The sequence below is a fragment of the Diorhabda carinulata genome, chromosome 11 (assembly GCF_026250575.1).
Source record: "Diorhabda carinulata isolate Delta chromosome 11, icDioCari1.1, whole genome shotgun sequence".
NCBI classification, from domain to species: Eukaryota; Metazoa; Arthropoda; class Insecta; order Coleoptera; family Chrysomelidae; genus Diorhabda; species Diorhabda carinulata.
This window is the reverse complement of record NC_079470.1, coordinates 5103544-5121719: the sequence shown is the minus strand read 5'-3', so window position 1 is coordinate 5121719 and position 18176 is coordinate 5103544. Positions and strand designations below refer to the sequence as shown.

The 18176-nt window shown below is 33.7% G+C and overlaps 1 protein-coding gene and 1 long non-coding RNA gene across 5 annotated transcripts; one reads left to right on the top strand and one right to left on the bottom strand.

Moving 5' to 3' along the window:
* Positions 1-5905: 5905 nt before the first annotated feature.
* Positions 5906-17977, top strand: LOC130899432 (adenylate kinase isoenzyme 1). 4 transcript variants are annotated; one of them, XM_057809366.1, is made up of 4 exons: positions 5906-5986; positions 14235-14329; positions 16521-16892; positions 17811-17977. In XM_057809366.1, the coding sequence occupies exons 1-4, from the start codon at positions 5947-5949 to the stop codon at positions 17880-17882; spliced, it is 579 nt and encodes a 192-aa protein (XP_057665349.1). In that variant the 5' UTR covers positions 5906-5946; the 3' UTR covers positions 17883-17977. The 4 variants fall into 4 exon arrangements, with proteins under 4 accessions (XP_057665349.1, XP_057665347.1, XP_057665346.1 ...); XM_057809364.1 differs by having other exon boundaries at positions 5914-5986; positions 14192-14329; XM_057809363.1 differs by lacking the exon at positions 5906-5986 and adding an exon at positions 8384-8479 and having other exon boundaries at positions 14192-14329.
* LOC130899433 (uncharacterized) lies at positions 9014-10217 on the bottom strand. Its single transcript, XR_009060027.1, has 2 exons — positions 9879-10217; positions 9014-9823 (listed from the first exon to the last, which is right to left on the bottom strand). It is a non-coding gene; the product is annotated as an uncharacterized LOC130899433 (long non-coding RNA).
* Positions 17978-18176: the final 199 nt, after the last annotated feature.

Here is an 18176-nt window from a genome sequence, read left to right as displayed (position 1 = left end):
TCCGTTGAATTCTGAATAGTGAAAATGTTTGATTAGTCCAAACAATCCGTTCATATTTATATATAACAAAAATTTTGAGGGGGATCCATAAAATGTCGTGTTAATTACTAAATTAATTGGAATTTATTACCCACCGTATTATTTATGTTATTCGGAGAAATGAAATGTGTGAAAATCTAAATTTGAATATAAATATATGTTAAAATATACAATATTTGACAAAAAAAATTCCATAACGCTGAGGGACATTATAAAAAAATAGTATTATAAATGCTAGTGGTTTCAAAAATCATCAAAAATTATATAATTAACGCACACGTGGAAAAAAATAATTTATAGTTATTTTAATCTAATAACTGAAAAAACATAATAGAAAATAAGCTGCCCTACAAAAAAAGTATCTGTTTTTTGCTTAAGCCCCACCATTCGAAAGATATTGGAAGTTGAAGTTGATAATTTCACAAATTTCTTTTAGATTTCATAACTCATAAACAAATTAGCATAATGGAATGAAAAATACTTATTTTCATAGCAAATTAACTGCCCTACAAAAAAGGTATCTTGTGTTTTTTGATTAAGCCCCACCATTCGAAAGATATTGGAAGTTGAAGTTGAATAATTTCACAAATTTCTTTTAGACTTCATAACTCATAAACAAATTAGCATAATGGAATGAAAAATACTTATTTTCATAGCAAATTAACTGCCCTACAAAAAAGGTATGTTATGTTTTTTGATTAAGCCCCACCATTCGAAAGATATTGGAAGTTGAAGTTGAATAATTTCACAACTTTGTTTTTTTTTAATGAACTTCATAACCCATAAGCAATTCAGTATTTTGAAATTAATGATACATATTTTTGTAGAAAATTAACTGCCCTACAAAAAAGGTATGTTATGTTTTTTGCTCAACCCCACCATTCGAAAGATATTGGAAGTTGAAGTTGAATAATTTCACAACTTTCGTTTTTCATAATGAACTTCATAACCCATAAGCAAATCTATTTTAAAATTAATGATACATATTTCTGTAGAAAATTAACTGTCCTACAAAAAAAGTGTCTTGTGTTTTTTGCTTAAACTCCACCATTCGATAGATATTGGAAGTTGAATAATTTCACAAATTTGCGGACATGAGACAACGCGAAACGTGTTAACTCTCTCACTCGCCGCCATTTCAATATCTTCTTCAGATGTTTCATCAACTGTTCTTATTTGTTGAATCTTCCCATTTCTTTCTATATCCTTAATTCCATCGCCGTTCCGTCTAAAAACTTGAAACTCCCTTGTTCGCTTCAACAAAACCCAACTTTAAATGGAAATAAAAAATTTCCGAACAAAATTTGCCGCCTCTTGAAATCTTGAAATCATCAAAGATATTCTCTATGAAATTTTGATGTCTATTAAAATACAAATTTTATTCCAATTCATGAATTCCAAAGGGATTCTTTTCTACTACCTAATAAATGTAGGTATAAATGGTTGCATATCTAATAGGTTTAGTTCCTTATATCTTACTTCCTCATTTTTACGATAATATTTCGTTTAATATTTATTTCTTATCTACATTTCTATTTGTTCACTCTATCTTCAAGTCTAGTTGGCTAAATTTTTGTTTGATTCAATTTGTATAATCAAATTTATTGCTCTTGTGTTGATATCTATCGATTTATATTCCAATAAGTAGGAATTCGGTTTATTGTGATTCATTAAAACTTAATATTGAAATATACACTGGGAAATAGGATTTTAATTGGTTGCAGATTCCACGTATTGAAATTTTTTTATTTAAAAAAAAATTTTCAATACGATATTTCGGTGATCTGCCGTTCTTTGAATTTCATGGTTATTGTGGAAAAAAATAATTCACAAAACAATTATATAATCATATAAACTTTGAGAATAGCATTAATTTGTTAATTAAACAAAAATTTTGTTATTTTAAAATATAAATGTATGCCAGCAGTCATTCGCAGAAATCTAAATACAGGTTAGGACATCGATCTAGCGAAGAAAATACGATATAGAAAGCTCAACGTGCCTTATAGGCGCAAAGCTTGAAGTCGCTCTACTACTTTCCACCATCTATTTTTGTTTATGGCTGCTTCATGTCAGTTCTCTATTCCTATTCTTTCTAAATCTTCTCCACATGCTTCTATCAATTGTTTCCGTGAACGCCCTCTTGTTCTTTTCGTTCCTTCTTCCCTTAACAAGGACCTTTTCACCCAACTGTCTTCGTCAATCCTTGCTAAATGCTCCATTCAACGAAGTCTTCTCCACATATCCCATCTCAGCTTGACCATTGACCAGTTCTTTGATCTCTGCGTTCGTTCTTCTTCTTCACTCGTTTTGTCCACGCACTCCTCCGAAAATCCTCCTTGGTACCTCTCTTATTTTGTTTTCTTCTTTTCTGTTCGCGATCCAGCACTCACTGCCATACAGCATCGTTGGTTGTATAATATTTTTTGATCTCAATAGTCCTCCTAGGACTCCAAACGTTTCTTTTCGCTGGTTCCACCTCCTTCATTTGTCACTGTCACTCCCAGGTATTCGAGCTCCTGGACTCTCTCAAATCTATACTTCTTGTTTTGCTCTGTCGACACTTTCAATTGGTTGCAGTTTGTCAGATCCATTCCCATCTCCATATATTTTGTTCATTTATGCGCAATCAATTCTCTTTTGCTTTCTTTTCAAAGAGTAGGAACATTCCTTCGACAGCTACTTCATTCTCGGTGTTATTCATACTCATTTTTACCAAAACTAAAATATTTTCTTAGGTATTCCTTATTGAATCATACGCCTGCTTGAAATCCACAAAGAGGTGCTTCAGGTTTAATCCATGATCATAGCTTTTGCTCTGGATTGTCTTCAGTATCAAAATTTGATCACTGGGTAAATAATTGCCTCACCCCATTGGTTTGGCCTCGGCTCTTGTTCTCATATGTTTTTAATCAAGGGTTCCCTTAAGGATTCATCACCATACTTTACAACTTCTATTGGAATTTCAAACTATTCTTCATATTATTTATTATTTCTTATACTTCTATATTCGATGGTGTTTCCTCTTCAGAGACTGGTTTATTCACTGTCCTCTTCTTCAAATTCTACTTCCTTGTTCCCTCTTGTTTTATCGTTTAGCGGTTCATTGAAATATTCCCTCCACCTGTCCAGTTTTTCTCTCCTGTGCGTAAATTCATCCGTTGGGTCTTTCAACATTCTCTGTCTTGCTTGGTTTCTTCCTTTTAATGCCTGTTTGCAATCTTCATCACACCATTCTTTCTTTATCTTCTTCCTACTCTCCCTAGTTGCTGCTGTTTCACATCCTCAATTTCTGTCCACTCCATCTCGATATCCTCTAATGTTTGAGGTAAACTCTAAATTAAATCACCGAATAACTTAAAATTCTCTAAAAGAGTCAGTTTGGGTACAAGATTTCTTTCAATCACATTCACATCACTTAGAGGACCAAAACAATAGAACATGGATGCAGCAAGATGTCATAAATTCAACAAAAGCTTACTCACAGTGGAAGAAATGTCGCCAAACAAATTGTTCTTGGGCAGAAGAGATAATCTATGGCCTCCTCACAGTCCAGATCTACCTCTTGCTGATTAAAAGTCGAGTTTACGTGAAAAAAGAAAGAACAGCACTGGAATTACATCTGGAAAGCTACATCTAGAAATATCAAGTCGACTTACGAAAAACTACGTTGAAAAGATTAAGTTTAGAAAGGGAAATGTATAATTTTCGAATTAAAGGAGAAGATACTAAGAGTATTTGGATAATTCTTTATATACAATGTTGTTTCATTTTCAATTTTTTGTGTGATTTTTTTACTGGTATCTTTTTGGCAACACTGTTTTTGACAGATGACGCGTAATTCGTGTCTTGTGTCATTGTCAAAATCGTTCAGTTTGGTCTATAATTCAATCATGAATCAACTTTATTAGTATTTATGGGCAGTTTAGATTAAACCAATAACACGCAAACACACGGTGAGAACCGAAGAAAATATTGCCCAATTGGGTAAATCTTGCGAAAGGATTTGGGTGTAAAACCTTATGATACGGCTGCTGCAAGAATTGAAGCCACACGTCTAACATTTGGTGAATGGGCGCTGGCAAAGTATCCATTTCTGGTCGAATGGATACGTCAACAAGAAAAATTGTCGCATCTGGAATGAAGACCAGCCAAAAGCATTGCAAGAGCTACCAATACATCCCGAAAAAGTTACTGTTCATGGCATCATCTTCTTCAAAAGCGACGATGGTTGGAACGTTACTGTGAATGGCGAACGCTACGGTACAATAATTGACTACTTTTTGCCCAAAATGGAAGAATTGGACATGCCTGACATGTGGTTTCAACAAGACGGTGCCATTTGCCACACGGTACGCGAAACAATGCCCAAATTGTGAACCGGCTTCGGTGAACAGTTCATCTCAAATTGGCCGCCTAGATCGTGTGATTTAACGCCATTGGACTATTTTTTGTGGGGCCATGTTAAGCCTAATGTCTATAGAGATAAACCAGCAACAATTGACGCACTAGATCGTATGATTTAACGCCATTGGACTATTTCTTGTGGGGACATGTTAAGGCTAATGTCTACAGAAACAAACCAGCAATGATTGACGCATTAGATCGTGTGATTTAACGCCTTTGGACTATTTCTTATGGAGACATGTTAGGGCTAATGTCTACAAGAATAAATCAGCAACGATTGACATACTAGATTGTGTGATTTAACGCCTTTGGACTATTTTTTGAGGGGCCATGTTAAGGCTAATGTCTACAGGGATAAACCAGCAAGTATTGACGCACTAGATCGTGTGATTTAACACCATTGGACTATTTTTTGTGGGGCCATCTTAAGGCTAATGTCTATAGGGATAAACCAGCAACGATTGACGCATTAGATCGTGTGATTTAACGCCTTTGGACTATTTTTTGAGGGGCCATGTTAAGGCTAATGTCCACAGGGATAAACCAGCAAGGATTGACGCACTAGATCGTGTGATTTAACGCCATTGGACTATTTTTTGTGGGGCTATCTTAAGGCTTATGTCTATAGGGATAAACCAGCAAGGATTGACGCACTAGATCGTGTAATTTAACGCCATTGGACTATTTTTTGTGGGGCCATGTTAAGCCTAATGTCTATAGAAATAAACCAGCAACAATTGACGCACTAGATCGTATGATTTAACGCCATTGGACTATTTCTTGTGGGGACATGTTAAGGCTAATGTCTACAGAAACAAACCAGCAATGATTGACGCATTAGATCGTGTGATTTAACGCCTTTGGACTATTTCTTATGGAGACATGTTAGGGCTAATGTCTACAAGAATAAATCAGCAACGATTGACATACTAGATTGTGTGATTTAACGCCTTTGGACTATTTTTTGAGGGGCCATGTTAAGGCTAATGTCTACAGGGATAAACCAGCAAGTATTGACGCACTAGATCGTGTGATTTAACACCATTGGACTATTTTTTGTGGGGCCATCTTAAGGCTAATGTCTATAGGGATAAACCAGCAACGATTGACGCATTAGATCGTGTGATTTAACGCCTTTGGACTATTTTTTGAGGGGCCATGTTAAGGCTAATGTCCACAGGGATAAACCAGCAAGGATTGACGCACTAGATCGTGTGATTTAACGCCATTGGACTATTTTTTGTGGGGCTATCTTAAGGCTTATGTCTATAGGGATAAACCAGCAAAGATTGACGCAATTAAATTCTCTGCCTCTTAAAAATCAATCAATAAAATACGTTTATTAAATTACAACAAAAATGTTTCAGTTTCTATTATCGTAATTTCTTCAAAAATTACGCGCATGATTAAACTGTTTCTTTCATAAAAATATTTCTGCTACAAGTCCTTTCAAATACAGGCTATAGTCTCGTGATATCGATTCTCAAAGCTCTTTGTTGAATGTTAGAAAGCGTGTTTCAAAATGTCTGGTACAAACGAGGTGAGTTAACAATTAATTTTGATATTGCTCGCATTCAAATACTTTTAATACGAATTCGTATTTTCGCAATTTATTGTCAAAATTCGTAGTTATTATCATGCAGTAGTGACCCAAATCAATGTTCACGCTTTGGCATTGACCTACTTATAGGCGGGAGCCTGAACACTGAAAGTCCCGACAGAGAAATCAATCAAAAAATTTTTATTTAAATAAATAGAGCATAAGTATAGGAATCAATTAAGCTCGGTATGCGTTTTTTTTATTGTATCCGACAGTAAATTTTATTGGCAAAAATGACGCAAACCACTTTTTTGCCGCAAGGGTCTGGCATACCTATTTGAAGTGTATGATGAGGGCTGAAATTTCTTCATAGTGCCGTGCATCTTCATCTTCTTTATTTTATTTATTTTTATCTAATTTTCAAAAAAATATCTGGGTATTCGCGCTCAAAAACTGCCGGAAAAACCTCGCATACCATTTTGAAGTGCATAAACTATATCTATAGTATCTACTCCAAAATGCTTTTTGTCGAATTGCCGTTGTTAAATAATTTATTCGTATATTACATCAATAATAATTATGTTTCTTGTAAAATTACTCTTATTTATTAATATAGTTTAATATAGAGTACTGTTTTAGAGGCGAATCGCAAGAGCTGCAATAGTTTCTATCGATAAAAAAGCCCACACACTTTAAAACAATAATTTTGTACTTCAAGTCCAGAACCCTAGATGGATCTGCTAGCATAACTAATCATCACTCAATAAGTCGTGTGACAAACTTAGAAAAACACATATTTTGTTAAAAATCGATTTTTTTTCATCAAGTTAATGCAATACAATCATTTCAATACTGTTCTAACTTTTAGATGCCGTGCTTGTAGAAGGATTTATCTTTTGCATCAAAATAAGCTGCAGTTTGAGCAATTGCTTCTTCATTTGAACTGAATTTCTAAGCGGCGAGCATATTTTTGAGCCTGTAGTCACTGGGGGCCAGATCTGGACTATACGGTGGATGAAGAAGCAATTCGAAGTGTAATTCGTTTAATTTGCTATCGACTTGTGAATCGGTGGGAGGTCTTGGTGAAACAGTGGTTTTTTCTTCGACATATGAGGGCGTTTTATCTTGATTTTTATAATCAAACGATCCAACAATCTATGTAGTATTCGCTATTGATTGTCTGTCCCTTTTGGAGATGGTCGATAAACAATATTCCATGTGCATCCCAAAATACTGAAGCCATAAACTTCCCAAGTGACTATTGTGCGTTTGGTCGCTTCGGACGTGATTCGCCGGCTGCAATCCACTCAGATGATGATCGTTTTGATACCAGAAAGAAGTGATGAATCCATGTTTCATCAATTGTCACATGTCGACGCGAAAAATCTGATTTATTACGTGTAAACATGGCCAAACACCGCTCTAAATCATTAACTTTCAATTTACGATTAGATATAAATAATTTATGGACCTTTTTGATGTTTTTTGGAATAACCACCTCAATTTGACTACCAGAACGTTCACCATCATCGTTGTCTGTACGACCACATTCAAATTTAGCAAACAAATGGTTCTTTTCGATGGAACATAATCCGGATAACACTTTTGAAGCAATTACTGAGCTTATAGTATATTTGATAAATTAACGCACTAAAATAACAAAATTAGCTCCGCTTAAACGGCTGTCACTTTTTTCTGACTTATCCAAATGTCATGAAATTTGACACATAGTCTTTTGAAAGTTGGTACTTCGTAAACGTCATATGGATTTGACAATGACAGCGCCATCTGTGTGTCAGTCACACGACTTATTGAGTGATGTAATATACATCAAGTTGGTTAATATAAGAACAAAATGGTAGATATTATGCAGTTTCTCTTGATGACTCATTATTGTTGTGTTGTAGTCGTGTTTTTGTGTCATTTTGATTATATTATAGTGTTGTTACTGTTGTTAATTTATCAAAATGACTGTCAATAAATGGCTGATGACTATGAACTCCATAGAAATATATTATGAACTTCAAGTGATGAATTCTATAAAAATTGGGTCCAATTACTTAATATGTAACATTTTGATTACCATTCTTTGTACGCACTATATTGTTTAAGAAAATTCTTGTTTCTTGTTGTTTTTCTTTGTCTAAATTTTACTTAAGTAACGAAATAACTTTAATATTTCTTTCCTAACAATAGTACTTCAGCTACTTAGTTCCCTTCCGTGTGTTCCGGAATCTATTGCAGGGTAACTTCATTTTCTTGCTTAAAATAATTCACACTAGCTATGAATTACCTTGTATTTTAAGCAAACTGTCTAAACCATCAAGATATTCACGTATACAGACACCTACAAATTTGGCACGGACTACAAAGATATATTTAGATCTTATTCTGATTTCTCTAAGTATTGATTTTCAGGTTTTGATGATTGTATCTAAAGACTATATCAGTGTATTATATTTCTTTATTTGTACAATATTACTGAGATTAAAGGTAAGCAAATATATATGCAAAGAAATAGTAAATAATTTAACGAATTGATGATACTTTTCTTATAATATTTCGCGCCACACCCTGTATGTTGTTCATGTATCAACTGGTTAAGGTGTTATATACCTGCCTATTTCATTTGTAGTATTTTCCTTATTCTTTTGGCAATCATCAATGTAATCCTCGGGTTAACCTGATCATGAACTGAAAATTGAACGCGACGTTCGGAAATTGTAACCTCAATCTTTTTGTAGGTTACGATCCGCAATCGGCTGATCGGTGATCTACCCGAATACGTTTCATATTTCCCGAGAAGTTTACGACAAAATGGCGACCGTGGGGAAAACAATCGATTTCCTCGTATATACCTTTGTTAAGTTTTCTTGGTTTTCTTCGGTAATGAGGGTTGTTTTGTATTGTTTATTGTTGGTGTGGTGTTAAGGAAACTTTTTAGATCTGTTTCGGTGAAACTAATAGAGCTGAAGCTAAATATTTTTGCATTTTTTTTAGTCAGTCTGCAAGTAAACTCTCAAGAAATTTATCAAATTCAGAACACTTGTATTTATTAAATTATGGGAGTTTTTTAGTACAAAGACAAACATAAAGCTTCAGGTGGAGTTAACTTTTCTTCATTAGATGAAAACAGCTTTTCAGATCATATTTACCGCTCACCTACACTAAGCACAATTATCAAAAAAAAAACTAAAATATATCCGTTTCCAGGAGGAAATATAAGTAGAAATTTTTCAAAAAACCATTTCGGAATTAAACTGGGAATAATAAAGTCTAAAAAATAACTTCACAAAACTTACAGAAACTTAGTACAAAGGCATTTATTTATCCCACGGTGGCCATTTTTAAATTGACATCAGTTAATTTTGACAATTCGTTAGATTGCCTGGTTATACATTTATATTTTACAAGTGTCAAGTGTCAAAATTTCTGGCCTTTAATATAATAACTATGTAGACAGCTTCTTCATAAACACTATTTTCAATATGGCGACATAGTTGTAAACAATTTAACAGTATGGCGTCAATTAATGATGATTCCTATTGGACATAGTACCGATGTAAATTTTGGAATAAAATATAAATTAAATGCTATGTAAATCCAACTCCATTTTCATGGAAAGATTATGGAAATTAACGGTTAGATTAGACTCCTTAACCAAACAATCTGCTGTAGAATGGAACCCAGAGAAAATTCTAGAAAAGTTTTTTCACAATTATTTTCTTAAACGATTTTTACGTCGATTTCATCAGAAAAATTTAACAATTCGTTTTCTTTTTTATCAATTTGGCTATTGTAATAAAAGACTATTCCCCGTTAGGACCATGTAGCAATCTAAAACACAAGATGAAGTTAATTATTATGGGAAATCATTAAATACACTAGGTACTTCGAAAAACAGTATAGGGACGTCGTTGATCCGGGTATTCAAAGAAATGCGTTCTTGCCAATACATTAAATGGGCCCGTTTTATCACTTCTTAATTTTGATGCAATTCAATAAATTGGAAAGATTGCACTGGATCTCCAATCTTATCAACGTTTTATCGATGACGAAATTAATAACATGGTTCATACAAGAGATGCCCCATATTTTTCACGATTTCTCTGTCATTTCCAGGTGGTGGAGATGTGTCAAAATTGTCACCTAAAACGCACTAGCTGTATCATAGAACACCACAGAATACTTCGAATATTAAGACTTTCTTATTGTATGTTTATGTAGTAAACAAAAATTGACATAATTGAATGACAGTGTAAATCGTATCATGATTATTTATCAAAAGTTTGGTTAGGAAAAATTGTCAAATTGATAATGTCATGTCCTGATAAATGTTTAAAATGTAACTGCTCTAAAGCGGTAAGTTGAATATAGTATCACTTTTTTAATAATAATAATAAAAACAGAGGGTGTTCGAAAATAATAATTTTCGACTCTACTACGATAAGTTCATCTTGTCGATGTAGCTACCAAACACTCATAACGCTCTCAATAAACACCAGAACAAAATGGCCGCGGATTTCGCAACCGGCGTCGCGTCTAGACCCTGCAAAACTGGTAATTAAAACCAATGCACATTCTATCTTTATCTTACCACAGGTCTTCTGTTAGTTCTCTTTTCATCATTTCCACATATTTGCCCTCTCTCCAACTTCTTCGTGGTGCTCCTCTTCTCTTTTTCCTCTTTAATGTCCACTTTAGTACCAGTCCAGGTATTGTGTCCTTCTGGAATTTGCCCGCTGCTCTTTTCCAGAGCTCCATTTCATACCTACTTGTATTCTCGCGGTGAGTCCCTCACTACACTCAGGAATGACCTCCAAATTCCAACTTCTTGCGTAGTAAACAAAAATTCTTAAACTCTCCCACTAAATTTGCGATAATTTTTCAATCAAATTTCTGGTACTGCTTTAGAAGTTCTAGCTGTTGCTTTGACGATCCCAAATCATCCAACTTTTTTTGAACAGTAAAATGTTTCTCGCCGAAACTCAAACCACAGACGTGAATGTTTCGTTGGGATAATCTTCCACGAAACTTCCTAAGGAAACGTCGCTATCTCCATTATTTTTTCAAGCATTATCTTTCCAATCCAAAGATGTAGTCGGTTCCTGTTGAATCTGCATTATGAAGAGCAGGCACGATTACACATTTGGATATTGGATCTTACGCTTTACTTTTTGGAAATAACCTTCAGTCTTTGTCAAGCAATCATCAGAATAGTAGATGCGATCTGGTCATACTATTGAAACTGCAAAAAGTGTATTTCTGGTTTCCCCTTTCACACACTGAATCAATGACATGTTACAGCTGACATAGAACACCTAGAAAGCTGACTTTTATTACTACTACCAAGCATTCTACTGTTGTAAGCTAAACTTAGAAATTATGCACCCGGTATAATATTTTTTCGAATGCATTAGTAGTCATGATAAATATTTAGTGCTGCTCCATCCCAAAGCTGGTCCAAAAATTTGTGCTGCATTTCAGATACTTTTAAAGGTAAAATAAGTTATGTTAAGGTGGTGGAGACATTTTTTTTAAGTGGTGATCGTTTACATTAATTCATTTTAATTATTACATTATCACAAAGAAGTCTAAGCCGAAATTCCGCGATGTAATCACCCACGTGATAATCACGGCCGTCATATTTTGGCATATTATCAAATCCATCACTTCCCAATCGTCCCCCAAAGTCTTGGGTGTATGCACCAGAATCGGGATCCATGAAATTATAAAGTTTAAAATCTTTGTTTTTAAACATCACGTACTATTGAACGAATCTTCAAGGTAGAAAAGAGAGCTTTTAAAATTAAAAATTCTTTCTCCCCATTTCTCTATATTTGATTCCGTTTACCTAATCCGTAAGCACGTCGACCACGACTTTTACCTACCTACTCCACGTTTAGAATTAGTTAAGGGCTCAATACTTTACAATTTAAAAAAAATGCACAATCATTTGCCAATTTATATCAAATCGATATCATTTTTTCCCGCATTCAGCAATAATTTGAGGGCTCACCTTGTATAAACATTTGACGAACATATTAGAAATGAAAAGAGGCTTTCTCCAACTAACTTTAAACAGTATATACCCGATACATGTCGTAACAGTTCGTTTCTGATTCTGAATAAAAAATTTGAGACATTTCTCTATGTGAGTTTATTTTAATAAAGATAAGAATAATTTGAATTGTTTTATCGCTATAAATTAAAGCTAAATTCGTAATTGTTGTTATTTAATTAGATTTTACACAGTTAATCAATTGTTTCCTTGAAAAGTAACGACCTGTATAAAAAAAAATTGGCACTTAACGCAAGGTCTACTGTTTCAATGTCATTTGTCTATTGGAAATATTTTAATGTAGTTTTATTTCGGTAGCCAGCGGTAACGTGAATCTTATAATAAAATAGTTACAAAAAAAAATATTTAATTACTGGTTAGATTAACGCAATCGTCAAATGGTGAGTATTTAAATTATTTGTTTTGCTAAAAAGCTATTAAGTGAATTGTAAATCTCTTAGTTACGCAATACGTTTTATTTAAATTTAAAATGGATTCAAATTGATTTGAAACATTTCGATTTTATAGAGAAATATCGACAAAAATAAAGTGAAAAGTTGAGGTATATGGTTCTCATATATTATACCAAATTGATACTAAAAAAATCGACTCGAATAGCACGCTCACGATAAAAGGTCTTTATCAAAAAACTTGTAGCTTCCATTTTTTTTATTTTAGCATCTCAAAGTGTTGTGAATTGATCAAATTGATGATTCGATCTATCCCAATCTTGACCCTATCCTTACCTCACACTATTTTGTTTTATATTTTTGTTTTTGAAACTCTGTTCAATAAACTAAACATTTCGTCAACTTTGGAATTCATCATTTCTCAACAAAGAACCCAAACCCACTGAAAACAACAACATTAGTTTAAACTTTATAATGAATGGATGGTAACTGGTTTATCCTAGAGATGGCGCCACGTTGTTTAGTATTTGTTTGGCAGCCATCTAAAGTGAAGATCGTCGATTGGAAATGTGGGAACTAGCAGGCATTGTAGAGATTTCAAATAAGTTTTGATACTCTTTTTTATAATAAGAATCGTCAAGCTCCTCGAAATAGCCATTAACCACCGACATCGCCTCTTCGTTACTGGAAAATCTTTGACCACAGAACCGTTTTTTCAAATCTGGGAACAGAAAATAATCCGAGGGAGTTAGATCCGGCGAATAGGGTACATGAGTTAGCAATACCGGATGTGTGTTGTTGTTTCAAATATCTTGGTTGCTACATTATTGGACAACTGGATCAAACGGATGATCAAATGTTACATATGGTCAGTTCTGTTATATGGTGTCGAAGCACGGACTTCAAAAATAACTACCATCAATCGCTTAGAGGCTTTTGAAATGTGGTTTTATAGACTCTATGCAAACAAACGATGCAGTCCTTAATAGAGCAAATGCGGTTCGTGAGTTGGTTGATAATATTAAATGCAGGAAAAAAGTTGAAGGTCGTAGAGGAATTGGAAGGAAGAATATTAGAGAATGGACTGGGATAAGAGAAACAGGACAGTTATTTAGACTAGCTCAAGATAAAGTTTTGCCATGCTGATCGACAACGTCAAGTGGATTTGATACAGAACGCTAACCATGGATGGAACGTAGGTCCATCATTTCACACCCTAACCAAAACAACCACCAAAACAATGGACTGTAAATGGAGGAACGGTTCCAAAGAAGACAAAGACCGTTCCAACTGCAGGCAAGGTCATACGTTTATTTCTCTCGGATTTTCACCTTTTTCTTCTGGAACAGCGTCTTCGATAAAACTTCCTCGTCTCTTAGTAACGACGGTAAGCCCTGGAAACAGCAAACTAACTCATGTTCAACGCACTGACTGACTGACTCTGGTCTTGTCGCAATAGAGGGACCGCTTGAGCAGCTTTATCAGTTGTTGTATCCATTTTGAGGTAGAATTCTTGTTTGTTGTTAACTGAGATGTATATGGGTTTATGTTTTATGGTTAACTGATAATGGTGGATCAGGCAGATAAACTTTAAAAGCGTCAGTTAACCCTAATTACCTCTATGAAAAAGGGGATGTCGCCCGAGTCCATTGTTTCACTCATTTTATTTGTATTTTAGCTGCTAGGGCGAATCAAAGTTTATTCATTCATTCAAATAAATAAATATTTTTGTAGGCTCCCATTCCATCACTCAAAGTACCGATAATATGGGTTTTAGGTGGACCTGGTTCAGGGAAAGGAACTCAGTGTGACAAAATAGTTGAAAAATATGGTTTTACTCATTTATCTAGCGGAGATCTCCTCAGAGCCGAAGTAAGATACGTTTAATAAATAGTTTTAAATCATTCAACAGATAATAGTTCAACAAAAACAATCTAGAGTTATTGAAAATGATATTTCAAGAAAACTATAAACAAAAATGAAAATATAGAAGCCGTTAAAATGTGTAAACATTGGCAAAAATTATGAAAGTAGTTGAATTATATCATGCTTGGAATAGAAATTTTACCTGGTAGATAATAAATGTCAAAGAAACCAAACCGAAAGGTTACAAATAATTTTTTGATCAATCCTTGTTACTGTTGGTATTAATGTTGAACAAACCTAGCTTCCGAGTAGTTGGTGGTCCTGCAAGTGACATTTTAGTGCTGTCATATTGACTTGACGTTCTTTACTTTCCGCGTTCCGATTTGCTTGTATTTTCAAGTAGAACAGTAGAACAGTAGAACCATAAATAGTGTATATCTGAGTTTGTTTAGATCAGGTTATGGTTGCCAGTTCGATTAACTGCGTTGTTTTAAACGCTATCGAATTTATGTTCCTAAAAAGAGAGATGTCATATTCAATGGGAAAATTGTGGATTGTGATGAAAAATTAGTCTGGCTTCTGAAGGAAAACGGAACTCTTGAAAGTGAAAAGATTAATGGTGTCGAGGATGATGACGCGCCTGACCCTGACTTCGAAGGTTCGCTCAAGTCACCGAGATCATCGCTTTGGAGAAGGAAAGCCCCGACTTAGCAAAAATACCACGGGACTCTTCATTTTGCTGAAGTTTTTCTAACAGAAGATGAGCCGAAGACTCCTAATGAAGTTATCCAGTCTGAAGATAGTAGGCAATGGATACAGAAATCAAATCCATGTACAAAAACAATGCACGGGAATGTATCGAATGTTGTCTGGGAAAGAAAGTAATCAATAATAAGTGGGTCTATCGTTTCAAGAGTTCAAAACTGGTTATAAAAGGTTGGCATTGACAATGCAGACATATTGAGTCCAGTCGCTCGACTGGAGGTGATTCGATCTTTGGTGTTATTAGCAGCTGTTGAGGGGATGATTTTGCAGCAGTTTGATGTCTTGAATGCCGAAGAGGAAAGATCGATTAAACAACCTGAGGAGTAAGCAGATGAAACAAGTCGTGTTTGCCGTTTCAAAACAATTTTATTTGATCTAAAGCAGGCTTCTCGCCACTGGAATAAGAATTTTGATGACTTGGTTTGGGATTCCAGCAAATCACTAGGATCCTTGTGTGTATATTCTACATACTGCGGGTGGTAAAATCATCGTTGTGCTGTACATTGATGATTAGTTGGTGGCTGCATCAAACCAGTCAGTATCGGAATCATTTATTGCTACTGGATTTGAGATTGTTGCAATTCTCGTCTGGCTCAATATTAAAGGGATGGTAGCCGTTGGAGCACATTGAGATCGAATTCCAGGCTATACTAATAAGGTAAAGTTTTGAAGAATCACGACTTTATGGTTATTTTTGTAGCAGCTGTCTGCGAAAAATGCGATTTTTTCGTTCTGAGAGATTGGTAACCTTGCTTGTGTCATTCTGTACTGTCATTTTGACTTACGTTATTTTACTTTACGTGTTGTTATTCACTGATATTTTAAATTCATGTTTTCGCATGATTAAAACTTAATTCAACAATAAATCGTATCGAACTGAGATTGTTTAGACTAGAATATCGTTTTTTTGTATAAATGTAAAACATTTCTACTGCTAATTTGGGGTAAATTAATAGTAAATGTATTTTAGCACATCGTTTTTATAAATATTGAAAGATTCTTGCAACGTATTGATATGTTTTTCTAGATATTAGTTATTTAATGAAGAATCAGTTTACAATAAGTAAATTCTTATGTTTCAATGCAATTTTTTTAAATATATTATTTACAACAATTAGGTTACATTAAACTGTCAGTCACTTTCAACTACTGGTCGGTCAAATGTATATTCTTCTTTTATTTTCAATACTTGGACTTTATGTTTGTCTATGAGAATTCAATATATAAATGTCATCGATCGATTAATAAAATCGATTTTTTACTATGTATTCGCTTGTTGTCCATTGAATTTCTAATCGAAATACGTTTTTAAGTTATTGAATTTCGGAAATTTTCAAGTTATTAGTGAATGAATAATAAAACGACTACTGATTTTTAGACACTAGGGACTCGATATTTAAACACCCAGTTTCAATTTCTTTTAATTCAACAGGTTGAAAGTGGCAGCGAACGAGGAAAAGAACTAACCGCCATAATGGAAAAGGGCGAACTCGTACCTATGGAAATAGTTTTGGATTTGATCAAATCGGCCATAATAAACGCCTTACCAACTTCCAAAGGATATTTAATCGACGGTTATCCGAGAGAAAAGGAGCAAGGCATAATGTTTGAAGACAACATAGCTCCGGTAAACGTAATCATATTCTTCGAAGCATCAGAAGATACTTTAGTTAAAAGGTTATTGGGGAGAGCGGAAACATCAGGAAGAGTGGATGATAATATAGATACAATTAAGAAGAGATTGAATACTTTTAACACATACACCAATGCCATCTTGGATCATTACAGCCTCAAGTTAGTGAGGGTGAGTTTAATGTAGTTTGTGATAGTTTTATTTGAGGTTATGTCTTTATTTTGTTCATGTTAAGAAGAATAACCAGTTTTTAATATATAAAATAAATATAATGAACGTGATAGTTTCTTGCAAAAATTTTTTAGATATTTTGGATATCGATGACCTTTTAGTCTATTTTCTAAATATTGAGATGTCTGACCTAGACTAGATTTTTTCATTCTCACTTTCATGCTTAGAAATCGTTTATAACTTTATAATTTGCACGTATTTATTTCACGAACATAAAAAATAAAATGTAGAAGAAATTATGAAAAACTAGTAGCAAGTCGAAACAGAAGAAGAGTTTCAAATGCCATAATTAATTGATACACTAAAATAAATGAATTATTTCTTTGTCTAAACTTTGTCTAAACCTAACCTAACCTAAACATTGTTTTCCCTTAAAATAATATATTTTGAATCTGCAAATTTTACTGAAATATATTTCATTTTCAGTTCTAATTCCATATCGATAACTATCGATACTTCTCGATAACTTATTGATAAGTCAATGAATGGTCTTTTGCTAACTGAAAAACCAGCAAACAATTGATGTATTGACGCCGTGTTAAGATATTTTTTGATTACAAAAATATATCGATATCCTTAATTATTTTATATTTCCAAGAATCAAGCATGAATAATTGAATAATATAAAAAATAATAACTTTTAATTTTGAGATTTCGTGAATTAATTAATGAGTACTCGTGTATATACCTGACATTTTCTGATTAGTTGGTTGTATTATGACGTCACTAATAATTTGTGCTAAAAATTAGGATACGTCAAGTTCTCCTCGCGTTGCCAAACTTTGAACGTTGTATGGAAATTAAAGAAATGTAAAAAATTTTGAAACCAAGCAATTTGAAATTATAATTTTTTTATAGATCAATGCCGAGAGATCAACTGATGAAATTTTTCAAGACGTAACGAAGTACCTGGATCCTTTAGTGGCTTAATTTTCCATAAGAAAAAATAATTAATACCAACGTCAACTGTTTTTGATTTTAAAGCAATTTATTTATTTATCGCAAAATATATATTAATTGTTAGACGTTTGTTATTTTACTCATATTCATATATCCTACAAGATATTTTGAAAAGTAAACATAACCCCTATAAATCTTGAAGTTGATAACATCATAGTCATTCTTAATAAAATAAAATACTAATATACAGTGCGTAACATCAAATGGAATGAATTCAGTAGCTGTTTTCACCCCTACAAGTGAAAGTAACAACACTTAAATAAT